Source organism: Eretmochelys imbricata, chromosome 8 (assembly GCF_965152235.1).
Source record: "Eretmochelys imbricata isolate rEreImb1 chromosome 8, rEreImb1.hap1, whole genome shotgun sequence".
Taxonomy (NCBI): Eukaryota; Metazoa; Chordata; order Testudines; family Cheloniidae; genus Eretmochelys; species Eretmochelys imbricata.
The window spans coordinates 29,255,998-29,269,817 of record NC_135579.1 but is presented as its reverse complement, the minus strand read 5'-3'; the positions used below and the strand labels follow the sequence as shown (position 1 = coordinate 29,269,817).

General features: G+C 41.2%; 2 protein-coding genes across 3 annotated transcripts in view; one reads left to right on the top strand and one right to left on the bottom strand.

The window, feature by feature from the left end:
* The window catches only part of LOC144268986 (rho GTPase-activating protein 7-like), a 147,222-nt gene extending 145,776 nt beyond the window's left edge, over positions 1-1,446 (top strand). Inside the window, exon 13 of the mRNA XM_077824385.1 lies at positions 1,329-1,446. Within this exon, the coding sequence (XP_077680511.1) occupies positions 1,329-1,446 (118 nt within the window). The remainder of the gene's footprint in view (positions 1-1,328) is intronic.
* A 4,254-nt stretch (positions 1,447-5,700) lies between these two features.
* RARS1 (arginyl-tRNA synthetase 1) overlaps positions 5,701-13,820 on the bottom strand; it is a 29,501-nt gene continuing 21,381 nt past the window's right edge. For both annotated transcript variants that reach the window (XM_077824387.1, XM_077824386.1), the window contains exons 10-15: positions 13,386-13,564; positions 12,556-12,665; positions 10,729-10,834; positions 8,071-8,243; positions 6,667-6,914; positions 5,701-5,914 (exon numbers count right to left, since the gene is read on the bottom strand). In XM_077824387.1, the coding sequence (XP_077680513.1) occupies positions 5,805-5,914; positions 6,667-6,914; positions 8,071-8,243; positions 10,729-10,834; positions 12,556-12,665; positions 13,386-13,564 (926 nt within the window). In that variant the 3' untranslated portion in view covers positions 5,701-5,804. The remainder of the gene's footprint in view (positions 5,915-6,666; positions 6,915-8,070; positions 8,244-10,728; positions 10,835-12,555; positions 12,666-13,385; positions 13,565-13,820) is intronic.

The following is a 13,820-nucleotide window of genomic DNA, read 5'->3' as shown; positions in this document are numbered from 1 at the left end:
CTCTCTTGGGGAATGGCTGCAATCACTGTGTAAATATCTAATTACTTTGCAATTACTTGCCTTAATGAGGACACCATTTGGATAAACCTAGTTTGAGTAAGCAGAGGAGTCACTGTATAAGTGATTCAGTTACAAGTTTAGGGCAGAGAGTGAGGTGATCAGTGGGGAAAAGGTGACTGGAAAGGAATTCCTTAATGCAATTTGCTTTAAATTTTTGGGCCTTCCTCATCAGGAGTTTGTTTCCTAAATGGCATGTTCCCAGAGAGACCCCAGGGTGTGAATTCTAATAGTATTTAGCTATTTACGCACTGCTGAACATTCAACATCACAGGAATCCATGTGGCTGAATTATGAGGGTCTAAATACCAAGAGGTGCTGAGCGAGTATCTTCCTTTGAAATATCAGTGACTTCAGCAGGAATTACAGCTGTCAGCATTTGAGGATTTGGCACCTAGCTCTGATGTCCTAAACGACAGCTGACATATGTCTGCCAGATGTCCTGATCCTATGCATTGGAGTGTGAGCTACATCTCTGATCTAGGCTAAGGCATGGTGGACCTACTGTAGGTGAAGGACTGAGGTTTTGCTTAGTTTTTTTGTGGTTTATCTGTTACCTGCAGCGCTATAATAATGGCAACACACTTACATTGTCAAAAAGTGACTAGTGATAGCTGCTCCCTCTGCAAGTGGGTGGTCAGCGTAAAACACCTTAAGCCTTGATGGCTCAGAGAATGGATGCTCAACACTTTCTGACACATCATGGTGCGCACCCAAAGGCCATTAGTCACTTCTGAAATAGTAGACCATGGCACCTGAATTAAAGATTATTAAATATTACCAACATCTACAAAAACTTTCAGTTTCTTGGAGGAAGAGCAGAAATGATGGCTCATTTGGGAAGGTTTGATGGAGATACCCCCAGCACCCACTGGAAAGAGATTTGCAGCAGTTAGCAAAATGTCATTAATGTCTAACACCATGATAACCAGTCAAAAATTCTACTATAACCTAGGTGTGGTAAGAAAATGAACCTCTTCTAATGTTTCTCCACTGGAATTAGGGCATTTTTGCATTAAACCCCCCTCTTTCCCAGACCTAGCCAAACTACTCTTTAGGCTATTTTACAGGGAGGAGTTGGCCTTTTGTATGTACACACATACAGTGAGGGTGAGGGCATGTAGACACTACTGCAGTACAAATGATTAATAACGATTAGGTGTGTATGTGCTTATAAATTAAGAAGGTAGTGAACAGAAAGAAAATGAATTGCTTCGTCCTGTTTAAATATCTTTTAAAGGCTACTAATATATTGACTTCTTGGTTTACAGGGGACGAACAACAGAATGGTACAACAGGGTTTTTGGTCATATGTGTGCTGCAGAACTGATGAGGATAAAAGACTCCTTCAAACCTCTCAGTAATGACACAAAGGAAACGAAAATCTAAAGCACCTGGTTCTAAACAGAGGCTGGTGCTGAGGAATGAACTGCTCCTCTGCTATCATTTTAAAAGCTACAGACTCAAGAGACTTGCCTATATTTTAAAACTAATAAACCAAGAAGTAATTTGTAATGGCATATAAATGTAATGTAAAATAGTAATTTTATAAAGCTGCTTCCCTCCTCCCCCCCCCAGTTTCAGGAAGCTGTTCTTGAACTGGCTGCACAGGTAGCTAAAAGGTCAAATGTGTATATATACAAAGCTATAAAATGCAATTGTTACATCCAGGAAAGACAAAATATGCTGGTTCAAAATTATAGTTATAAAGTAAATTATTAAACTAAGAACATGGTATTTTTCCAAATACGCATTAAGTATTTTATAAGATGTAGACTTTTATGCATTGTAGAGCATTATGTCTCTTGAAATTTCTTTTTATTGAATAAGGTGGTGGAGATGTGAAGTTAATTTTAACCTCTTTACAGTTGAAAATAGGGCTGACAACCTATGCCTTTTACTAGAGGCAGCTAAATACTTTTTAGCATATGCTGTTAACTCTTCATACTTCCTTTTTACATAATAGGAAACCAAATCTGGTGGGGGTGGTTGTTTAATGTTATGGGTAGAGTTCCTGCATTTGAGAGCGTTGCCTACTTTCCCCATGTTGAAGCTTTAGGAATACATTTCAATTGTTAACTAAAGGCCATAAGCTAAGCTAAATTCTCAGCAGAAATTATGTGACTGGCCTGGCAGAAACTGGTTTTTTAATGTAACCTTCAACTTAAGTCACTTGAGCTCAATCATAGGCATTGTGCTTGTTTACTGAACTGCAATCATGGTTAAACATTCCTTTTGTACATTTAATAAGCTGCTCATCATGAAAGCCAAAAAGTGTGTGTACACAGATAATTAAGGTGCTACTCCTAGGGTTAAATCTTTTATTCAGCTGTGGAGTGGGGGTTGAGTCTTTTGTTAATTGTTCCTGTGAAACTAACTTGCCCTGGATTTATGATGTCTTGTAACTTATTCGCAGTTGCATTTGTGATTAAAGAGTTGCTTAGGTATATGCAATGCAATGTTACATCCTTACACACGGAGGGTGGTGTGAATCTTATCAGTGTCTTGCCAACACCTAGTAGAAGTTCTGAATCACTACTAGCTTTCTTAGTGCTAGATAAGAGCTGGGATATCTGGACAGTAGGCAAATCAGTTAGTGGCTCTGAGCCAGTGTGGTTGACCATAACTAGAGCAGTAAAGCACAGGTAGGAAGTGAAGAGACAGTCAAATGGAAGAGTCCCCTTCAATTACATCCCATAAGGGCTGACAGCTAAAAAGTGACTGCTTGTATCTAAATGCTGTAAGTGTAAATACTAAGCTAAGATGAACTTGTGTCTGGTATTAAATGAGGATAGTGATAGATTGTTATCCTTCCACCAAGTTTCTGTGATGTCTAATCAATGGGTCACAGTAATATATAGGAATGAAAGCCTAAGTACAGGCTTTAAAGACTAACTTCAGTACCAGACAAACTGAGTGAAACTATAGAAAAGAACAAAATTAGCAGACACACAGATAAACACAAGCTGTTACAGAAGAGTCAACAGGGCTTTTGTAACAGGAAATGAGACCTCCCCACTCTACTGGAATTCTTTGAGGGTGAGCCAGTTGATAAAATACTTTAACAAGGTCCTTCACCAAAAGACTCACAAGAGTGTCATGGGATAAGAGGGAAGGGCCCCTAGTGGATCAATAACTGGTTAAAACACAGAACCAAAGGGTAGGAATAAATGGCTAATTTTCAGACAGGAGCAAGGTAAAGAGTGGTGTCTCCCAGGGAGCTGTATGGGGACCATTCCAACATGAACAATGAGGTGACAAAATTTACAGATCAGACAGTGAAGAGTTACAAAGGGCTTTTACTGATCTACCCAACAAAAATGGCAGATGAAATTGGGAAATATACACCCATCTCTACACACAACATTAGCTGTTACCAGAGACCTTAGATGGATTGTTTGGTTGGCTTTTTTTGACTGCTACTGTACAGTGAGCAGCTGTTTTCAATGTCTGAGGAAAGGAATAGATAATGCCATTATATCAATTTATGGCATGCCCACATCTTGAATACTGCATGCAGGGCTGGTCACCCCATTGCAAAAAAAGAGATATTAGAATTGGAAAAGGTACAGTGAATGGCAACAAAAACAATTAGGGGTATGGAACAGCTTCCTAGGAGGAGAGATTAAAAAGAGTGGGACTGTTCAGTAAAGAAAGCAGACAGCTACAAGGCGCATATGATAAATCATGAATGGGGTTGAGAAAAGGAAGTGTTGTTTATTCCTTCATGTAACCAAGGGGACCCCCCCAATGAAATTAATAGGCAGCACATTTAAAGAAAAGCAAGTTATTCTTCACATGACTCAAGCTATGGAATGTACATTGTGACCACCAAAACAATGCTAACAGGGTTCAAAGGAAGAACATGATACATTCATGGAGAATGGGTCCAATCAATGACATATTCTGTGTGGCCCTAGCCTCATTTTGCCACAAGCAAAAAAAGAGATGGGTCACTCATTGCTTGCTCTGTTCAGGCCCTCTGAATCATTGGGCACTGTCAGAAGACAGGCTTGCTGGACCACTGGGCTGACCCAGTATAAGACTTACCTGCACCCACAATAATGCTGCTTTACCCTTTTGCTCTTAAACCCCAGTGAAAACTGGACTCTAGGCCCCACATGCTCATAGTAATGCTGCCAGATTAACTTTATTGCAGCACTGGAAATGTAGGTAGTGACAAGTTTTCCTGAGCTGGAGATTAAAAATGTAAAAGCTCTGTTACCAGCTGCTAACAAGTCACACAGCTAAACCTGGAGCCATGCTTGGAGATAATTTTGCATAACTTTTGATCTAAATCTACCTCTAGTACACAGCATCCTGTTCTAAATGCTAGTGCAGCTTTTTTTGTTTAAAGCAGCCCAGACATCTTAAACATTTAGATGTAAGCACAAACAATGACAACGCATGTAACAATATAGCAATATATGGTCAGGGATGCCATACTGAATTTTGTAAGAGGTACAGCAAGTGACTTTAAAAAACAAATCACTCGTAATATGTAAGCTTTAGAAAGTCCAGTGTACCATACTTAAAAGTGAGAGAGGTTAGTGCTGGGCAATAGCAGCTAATGATTTTAAATGCCCGGAGAGGAAACTCTCTGTTTGGCTGGAGGTATGCTAGGTGGCAGTATAAGCAGGGTCTTTATTTCTAGTTTACAATAGTTAAACAAAAAAAAAACCCCTAGACTTCAGTGGCACAGTTGTAGATGCAGAACGTAGATGTGCCAACTGCTAGTAACGTATGGAGGCTTTGCCACATCCCTGTGCCCTACGTAAGTATTAGAAACAGTGTTTTAACTGTCTTCTTTCTAGGCACAGATAAGTGAGACTGCATTTAAGACAAGCAATGGGTGAAACTACTTTAGCTCTATAGTACTAAGGTGCAAAACAGGCACAGGTTCAACTGAACTTCACTCCCATTTTCCTTCAGATTAGCTTAAGGTACTGTACTAAAATAAGCTAAATCTTTGTCTCCCCTGTGGCTCTTTGTGATTTAACTGTAGTTGATAAAATAAAAATATTTGGTCAGTCCTTTTGCTGTGAGACTAATATAAATAAAAACTAAATATTTCCCCGCCTACTGTTTAAATATGAATATACAGTAAATTAAACAATAACTTTGCACTACTATGGCTCTTTGGCTCCTGCACCCCTGGTGATCTGAGTATCACTGGTGTGTCTACAACTGCATCTTTCCAAAGAATTAAGCTATTGAAAAACACTTACATGAGGCTATGCAATGTAGTGCGCATAGGGCAGCCTCGGGTACCTGAGCTTTATATATTTTGAAAGTCTGGAATTTTAATATGCATATGAATTAAACCACTTTCCTCAGATTTGTATTTACTCAGTTTTCTTCCTTTTCTGTAAATACTTCTGGTTGAAATATTCAGACTGTAATAGCCTGGACAAAGCACCTCTAATGAAGGTGCAGCCCTCGAACACTTACCAGCTCTGTTCTCTCTCTTTGTCTCTCTTCCAGGTTACTGATGCATTCTTGACCTTGTTTTTTTAGGTACCTATTCAGCATGTGAATATAAATTCAGGTACCTGTGTGTAAGAGTTGCATGTCCTTTAAAACATCACACTGACAATATGCCACCCATGTACAGGGCAGCATACACAAGTTCAATCCACACAATGTTAGCAATTTTTTATTTTTAAAGTAGGGTTTGAATAAGACTCCACTATGACAGCTAAGAAAACTAGTTTAGTAAAATACAAGAGGCCCAAGTGCAGAAGTAGTTACATCTTCTGGACTGGTTTGATGCCCAGGATGTCAAACCCTTTGGCCATAACGGCAGCTGTTGCTTCACACAGCAACATTCTCCACATGTTCACCTTCACTATCGTTCCTGGAGAAGAAAGAAAAATAGTGCAAGCTTGAATTAGATGGTCAGGAAGCATCACAGATTACACATTACAGTCACTGCATTTGTGCTATTTCCATGATGTAGTACAGTTGGAATTATGTAGCTTCCATTACACTAAAAGGGACTGGTAAAAACGCACTATTTAATACACTCAGGTGCTATAGCAAGTAGCATTTTCACAAGAGATGATCGATCACTAGTGCCCACTTTCTTCTCTACTTGAGAGAGTTTTGTTACATGTGCTAGCACTTGGAAACCTCATCTTATTCTGAACACTTGTAGGTTGCTTTTATAGCTATGGTGAATTTCTTTTTTAAATATAAATGGGAACGGTTGGGTTTTCTGTAAAGCAGAGACAGAGCTGCCAGTGTGGCCACAGACAGCCCTCCTTCAAACACAGCAATAGCTCTGTTTTTTGAATAGACCAAGACATGCACTTGTTCATAAAAATCAGTAACACTGGTCACAAAAACTAGATATGATTTACTATTAGCAATAGCTTTAAAGAACAACAAAAAGCTGCCTTGACATGCTTGTGCATTTGTTATCTTGCATCCAAGAACGACTGGAGTAACAGCATCCTTAACACAAAGTTAAGACTCCCCCCGCCTGGATGTTATGACCTTTCAGCCTGGAATGCTGGTACAAACCTGATCAACTGTATCTTCAGAATTCTCCAATTACAACCTCACAGAGATGTGCTCACTGCAAGCAAGTTTAAGGGATGCACTCACCAGTTTGCCTGTCTTTTTCCACACAGTAACAGTTATCGTAGAACTCTGTAAAGGTGGTGGCCAGCTCATAGAGGTAGTCACAGAGTGTGTGTAATAAGAGATCATCCAAAATCTTCTGCAGAATCTCAGGGAATCTCAGAATGCATTTGCCCAGTTTCCACTCCTTTTCATGGTCCAGTAATATCTTTGTTTCTCTAGCTGCCTTCTGCAGCATCTCTTCATCAATGTTGGCCAGACGTGCTATAGATCTGAGAAAAAAACAGCCCAGCATTGGTCATGCTTATGCATGGAATTTTGCAACAGGATTGAAGGGCCAAAAGCAAAGGGGTTCTGATTTGAATGATCTAGCTACAGAGTGGTAACTTGAATGGATATTAGAAAACAGCCTGAATTGCCTAGAAAAATATTCAGTTTCAGTACATTGCAAGAACATAGACAATCAGTGCAGGAGGCATGCACTGGGTGGAGGAATTAGTGCACGGAAGCAGCAAGGGACTGGACACGCATTCAAGAGGAAGAGTGGATGAGAAGCTAAAAGGTGACCAGGCACTGATATGGGAAGAAGCCTGGGGGCTCAAGTGTATGTGGAGGCCGTGGAAAAAAAGCGGGAAAGCAGTAATAGATGGGAGGGGGAAACAGGGACAGGTACCCAAAAGAGGTGGTGGTGCACAGTTCCCTTGTGAGAGTGGGCTATGTAATTATTAATAAGCCTATACAAATATTCATTTGGGAGAGACCACTACCCTGTAATGTCAGTGAGAGATGTCTGCCTGGAAAACTTCTCCACACAGACCTGCCCTTTCTGAGGGAGGACGTTGACTATGTTCACTAAGTAGGCTCCATCTAGACATGAAGGCAGAAAACAAGACAATGGCCACACTGCTAGAAAAATTAGATACGCTCGCCCTCCAGCTGGAAGGACAGCCTGCAGTGGCTGGCCAAGAAGGAGTTCCACTTCCACGCCCTCTCAGAACACATAGGGCCTAGATCACAGCACACCCACCTGCTAATACTGAGAACAGATTTACCAAGGCAGATGAAGTGTCAGCCCAGCACAAAGTTCAGGCTAAGCTGTTATGAAGCATGGCAGATATTTTACACTAAACAAGGCAGAGCTTTTCAGAGGGGTCCAGCTAGACTCCTCCTTTGGCATTTAAGGATATCATCAGGGCAAGCAGCTCGGGAAAGAAAATGAAACAGGCTTAAGGCCCCAAACACAAATAATTTTTTCTTTTTTTTTGAGTAAGGGGCAGGAGAGCAAGGGAGACCACAGCTGAGATTTCCCTAGGAATTCTGTTATTTTTAGTTAATAAAAGATGGAATAGACATATTACACTTTTTGCAACCTGAAGGGCAACTCATTTTCAGCTTGGTTTTAAAGCAACCACAATACCCTTGAGCTACCTGATTCGAGTGAAGGCATAGAGCAAGTAAGCAGCTGTATTTCCTCGGTCATCCAACATTTTATCAAAAGAAAAGATGTAATCATTCATTCTGTTATGGGAAAGGTCAGCATATTTAATGCAGCCAAAAGCAACTGATGTCTGGGCAGCCTTCAGTTCTTCTTCAGTTAGGACCTACAGAAGACCAAAAAAAAAAAAAAAAACCACCAAGTTGTAACCATTCTGTCTCCCACATAGCATGCTTTGCTTCACCACAAACCCAGAGAAATGGAAAGGCCTCAGCAGGAAATATTCTAGAGGCACCAGCCAAGTAACATGCTGGGGGAAAACATGGTCAACTCATGGACTTTGACTCTGCTTTTTCCAGAGGGAAATTAACTAGTTAGAACCCATTTCAAAGCACTGATGATTGTTCAGCCAAATTTGCTTATCCCTTAAGTGAATTTTCTATTTCATCAAGGCTTACTATAAAGTGGACACCTAGATTATCTGGAAACAGAGCAGGATCAGCACAACACTTCCTGCTGCCAAAGAAGTCCCATGCAGGTGTCGTTCCTGTGACACTTAAAAGTGAGGCCCTGTGTTCTGTGCATGGACAGCAAGATTAGTGCCTGGGCCCAGGGCCTTTAACCAAAATGTCAGCTGGTTGTGGCCCCCCACCTAATTAGTAGTGAAGTTGCATAGTGGGTAAAGTGCTTTGGAAGGTAGAAAATGCCATGTAACTGTAAATTAGTATTTTGCCCCACTGTCTGATTGACCTCAGAGAGGTTTAGGAACAGTTTAGCATGCTCTCCTATATTCTAAAGGGCATCCTTCCTTGCCCATCACCATAACAGTATGATCTGAAAGTTTCGACTTGTGTTCCAGAAAATGAGGATCTCTTCTTCAAAATTAGATCACTTCCCATAGTGGAACACAGTATGTACCAAGGCGACAAAGTTGAAGGCTACGCAAGAGCAAACTGCCGTACTATGCATTTTTGAAGCCATTTTGAGGCTGTTGAAATCAGAGGGTGATTTGTCCACAATTCAGGCACTGATATAGAATTCCATACCTTTGCGATTTTGGAGCCTCATGCGTGACCTGCTTTAATTCCAACAATTTAGCAAATAACTAGCTACAGCGCATAGGAGTTTAATCCCGCAGAGATTCCAGTAGATATGCCACAGAGCCAATTCAGAGAGAGGAAAGGTTTGAGCCATGTTGGAGCTCACATCAAGGCCACCGTCTCAACATACATCTTTGCTTAGGGAGGCAGCAAAGACTGCACTGTATGGAAAACCGCATTGAGTGGTTTGTGTTCTACCACCACCTGCTGGATCTTTAAGGAATCGGCTGTTTCCCCCATTGCATCTCACCAGCATACTGTGGAGATTTAATGCTGTTTTACAATGCAAGAACTTCTCTCACCAGACAAGGAACATGACCTGCCCCAACTTTTTTTTTTTTTTAATTGTTTCCACCAGGTGGCCACTCCTGACACTGGTATGGCTGCGGCAAGAGGCAGCTCTGCGAGTGCTAAGATGGGGTTCCTGGTGGACTGAATGTTCATTTTTAGTGTATCGACCTTTGCTCCTGCTCTTCTATGGCCTGTGACATCTCCTCACCTAACTAACCTCTCCTATCTATTCTAGCTGCCAAGAGAATGTCTGTCCCAAAAACAGGATCAAGTCCTGGAGTTGCTTACCATCCTCAACTCCCTGTTCACTGGCTGTCCCTTTCTACCCATCTCACACCCTGCCCCCTTCTAAACCTTGGCTCATATCTCATCCTTTTCCCTATTAAAAATCCCTGCTCTCCCAAAAGGCTCCTGGCCCCATGCTGGGACAGTCTCCTACAACTCGGATTCCAAGCTGTTCCTGAAAAGCAGCTTGCTCAGCATTCTGCACCATTTTCAGGCAGAGCAAGGAGGGGTGCAGGGATGGCTACAGTAAATGCTTCCAGCACTGAAAGCTTTAACATCCTAATTTATTCTCCTCGATCCAACTGTGCAATAAATATTCCAGGGCCTGTCACCAAGGGGAAAAAGCCGACAGTAGCTAGTGAGGAATACCTAGTGCACACATGTGGACCCTCTTACTGTGCACTAAGGGAGTCTTCTTGCACAGTAGCTTAAGGCATTTGAGAAGTGCATTAAGCTAAACTGCCCAAGGGCATTCAGCATGTCCCCACGGACAGTAAGTGCAAAGTAGCTAGCGTGCTTTCAGTTCACACCCTAGCTTCCTGCCCACTAACTTCCCAATGCAGACAAGCCCGCGGTATGTTTCAAAACTACAATGTCCAGCCAGTGCTGAGGCTTTGTCTGCAGTCCAATCCTGCCGGCTCAAATGAGCTGTGATTAACTCAGAACTGCACTAAATCCATTAGGAATTAGCATCAGTGTCTACTCCACAGTGCAGGGAAATTTAAGAGCTTCAGAGGTGGGGAGTCTTTCTTACTGGTGTCAGGAACAATTCCAGGCCGTAAAACAGAGCTGCTTGCTAATCACAACATGCAGTAGAATGGTAACACTGAAAATAAGCCCAGTGAGCAATGTGATGGAGGGGAAAGTCTTGCTCTGTATATATTTCCCTTGGATCCATTATACAGAAGCATCCAGTACATGATGAAACCCACCACATACTTGTTTCCAAGAAGAAAAGTAAGCTATCACAATTACCTTGTCACGCTCTTTGTCCTTCAGTTTGTCCATTGATCGTTTCAGCCCCTCTTCCAGTAGCTCAATGAGCCGCACTGTATCCCCTGAACGAGTTTTGAACTTTTTCCTGAAAGCACATAGACATGGCTCGATAGAAACCCCACGGCTCACAATCAGCACTATATACAAGCCTCTGCAGAACTAAATCTTACAATTACTTGGGTGGCCCACATTTCTCAATAGTTTAATAGATTCAGCTGCACATTCCAATTGCCTCCGCCCCTGAGTTAAATGTATAAAACAGGCATCAAACTGGTGCGCCTATAAGGGCAGATCAGAACTGTAATAAAACTAATTGGAGAAAAAGAAGGTTTACAATTGGCTGACCAGGGTGTCAGTCATATGTGTAGGACAGTTTCCTGTCCCATCAGAGCAACAATTGTCAGGAAAACAGCTCAAAACATTTCCCCCTGTTTTAACAGTGAAATGCAACAGCAAGGACACAGCATGTGGACTCTCAGCTACACGTAGCTCTTGCACAATGCATGGGTCTGACTGCAGTATCACTTAGGAGCAAGAGGAGCTTGAGATGGAGTACTAAGTAACTGGCCTAGAATAGGGGCATTGGGATCCCTTTCAATCTCCATGCAGCCCAAGGGAGATGGAGGTGGTGAAGAAGAAACGAAAACCACCCCTTCACCAACCAGAAAGAAGGAGACAGAGGACATAGCTTAGAGTGGAGTCACACCGACCCACAGTACAACACGTGAGCATGCTGTGCGATATGTTCCTTGTGACACAGAGTCACAATACTCCAAAGTGAAGCTGCGAAAAACAGACGTGGAATTTCAAGCCATACTAGAATTAGTTTGTGACTTTTGTGGGCCACATATACTTCTATTTATAGCAAAAGGATAAAATAGGATTGTAAAAAAAAAATGCTGAATTAGCTATATATCTCCTTCACAGAGAGAATCCTACAGGACAATTCTGGGGTTAAGGTGTTCCCAATTACCAAAACAGAAACACAAGCTATAAAAAGAAAAGGAGTACTTGTGGCACCTTAGAGACTAACCAATTTATCTGAGCATAAGCTTTCGTGACCTACAGCTCACTTCATCGGATGCATCTTTTCTTTTTGCGAATACAGACTAACACGGCTGTCACAAGCTATAAACACATTTGCTATGGAGTAGACAGAATAATCTTGTCAAACAAAATGCAATCTAAGCCCACAATCTAGCCAGAATAATATATAAAATATTTTTCTTATGGAAAATAAATTCAGATTTCTTATTTTGCAGTTACTTTACCAATGAATAATGAAACACTGGTTTGCAATGTTAATTTAGACATACATGAACTTCATTTACAAGAAATCTGTTTTTTAAGATAGAATTTTCTCAAATAAAAACAGGGCAGAGCTAGTTTGTTTGGGATGGAAAAAGAGGTGGCTTTAAAAAAATAACAACCAAAAAACCTGATTTGTTTAGATTCCAGAAAAATAGTGCACTTTTATAGAACAGTAACAGAATATATGGAAAGACAGTCACAGCAGACATGCAAAAAACTCATTAATAAGTGAACTTTGTTTCTTCATTATTTTAGATGTCAACATGTAAAGCAAAATTTTCAAAGTCCAAGTACTTGTATGATATTTGCATTTTAAGTCCTCATACAAGAATACGTCTCGAACAACGTGACAGGGTCTACTGGAATCTGACCCTGAAAACTGCAATATGATCTGACTTCTTTTCTTTTTCTGTTGTCTGATGCTGAGACAGCCTGGCAAGTGTAATCACAGTATCCATTAAATGTACCATGAAATGGTCTATTCATTCAACTTACTTATCTTCTCCCAGTACCACTCCAAATGCAGCATGGACTACTCTGGTCACGGCAGGGTCATACCAGCCAATCATCTGACCTGCTGCATATACTGTCTGCAAGTGCACTGACTGCGAAGAAATAGAAAAATAAAAAGCAGTTGTCAACTGCATTTTCCAATTGTCTTTTTCCCATTAAGATTCTGGTATAAATACCGTAAAATGCTTTTGTACCAAGAGTGTTATTACAAGAAAAAATAAAGCTTCCCTAACTGATCACGTCCCCCTTTAGACTCATTGCACAGGACACTTGTAATGACGAACCACTATCATCATCAGTTTCTACAGACTATTCAGATTTTCAGAAAGTATCAATGCCTGATACTTTTAAAGATCCCTCCCCAATTCTCGGTACAAGAGTGTGTGACAAGTACATCACCACTGCCTGCATTTTATAGTTCCCATTTAAGTGAATATAAACGTGGGTGAAAGGTACTCAACGGACAGGTCTGGAGACTCCACAGATAAGGCAATGCATGAACAGTGACAGTGCAGGTTTTTATCACTCTCTCCAGCCATTCAGATTCAGCACTGACCTGGATGTGCGGATAGTTTTGTTTCCCGGAGTGTTAAATCCTTGGGCACTGCTGAGATGGCCGCGAGTCTAAACTGTGGTGGCGAATTCTGTGATTGGCCCACAGCCCATCAGGAACTGGACTGTAATTACCAAATAATTTCACATAAGGGCCAATAAATAGCCATCAGGTGATAACACCTTCTAGCCCCTGTCCTCTAGGCTAGAGCGATATCTAGTGACTGACTGAAGAACAAAGCAGAGGTCGGGGTACTCACCTGCCCACTATCCACCACATAAACAATGATATCAGCCTTTTCCTCAAATAGCCTTTGCTTAAGAGCAGCTAAGTCAGATGTATCATATGTGAAACCTCCATCTGACTTCATGATTGTTAAAGGAACAGAGCATCCTGGGACAAACACAATCTTCCGCCCGTCATCCATCTGTACAAATCCTAGGGAAAGAGGTCATTTGAGGGCAAGCATTCAAGAGAGATTTGCAGAAATATGCAAGTTGTTAGATGCTACATGTAAAAAGTGATAATGCTCTAAAGCTTGTGAAAGCCAGTTGCTCCTATCTATTCACATTCTACCCATTTTGTGCAGGTCTCATTAAATGCTTGATTTCTTAAAAAACAAAAACACCACCAATCATCTTTCGCAAAGAGAGCATAGATTTATAAAAATCTAGTTTTGCTGGTGAAATAACAG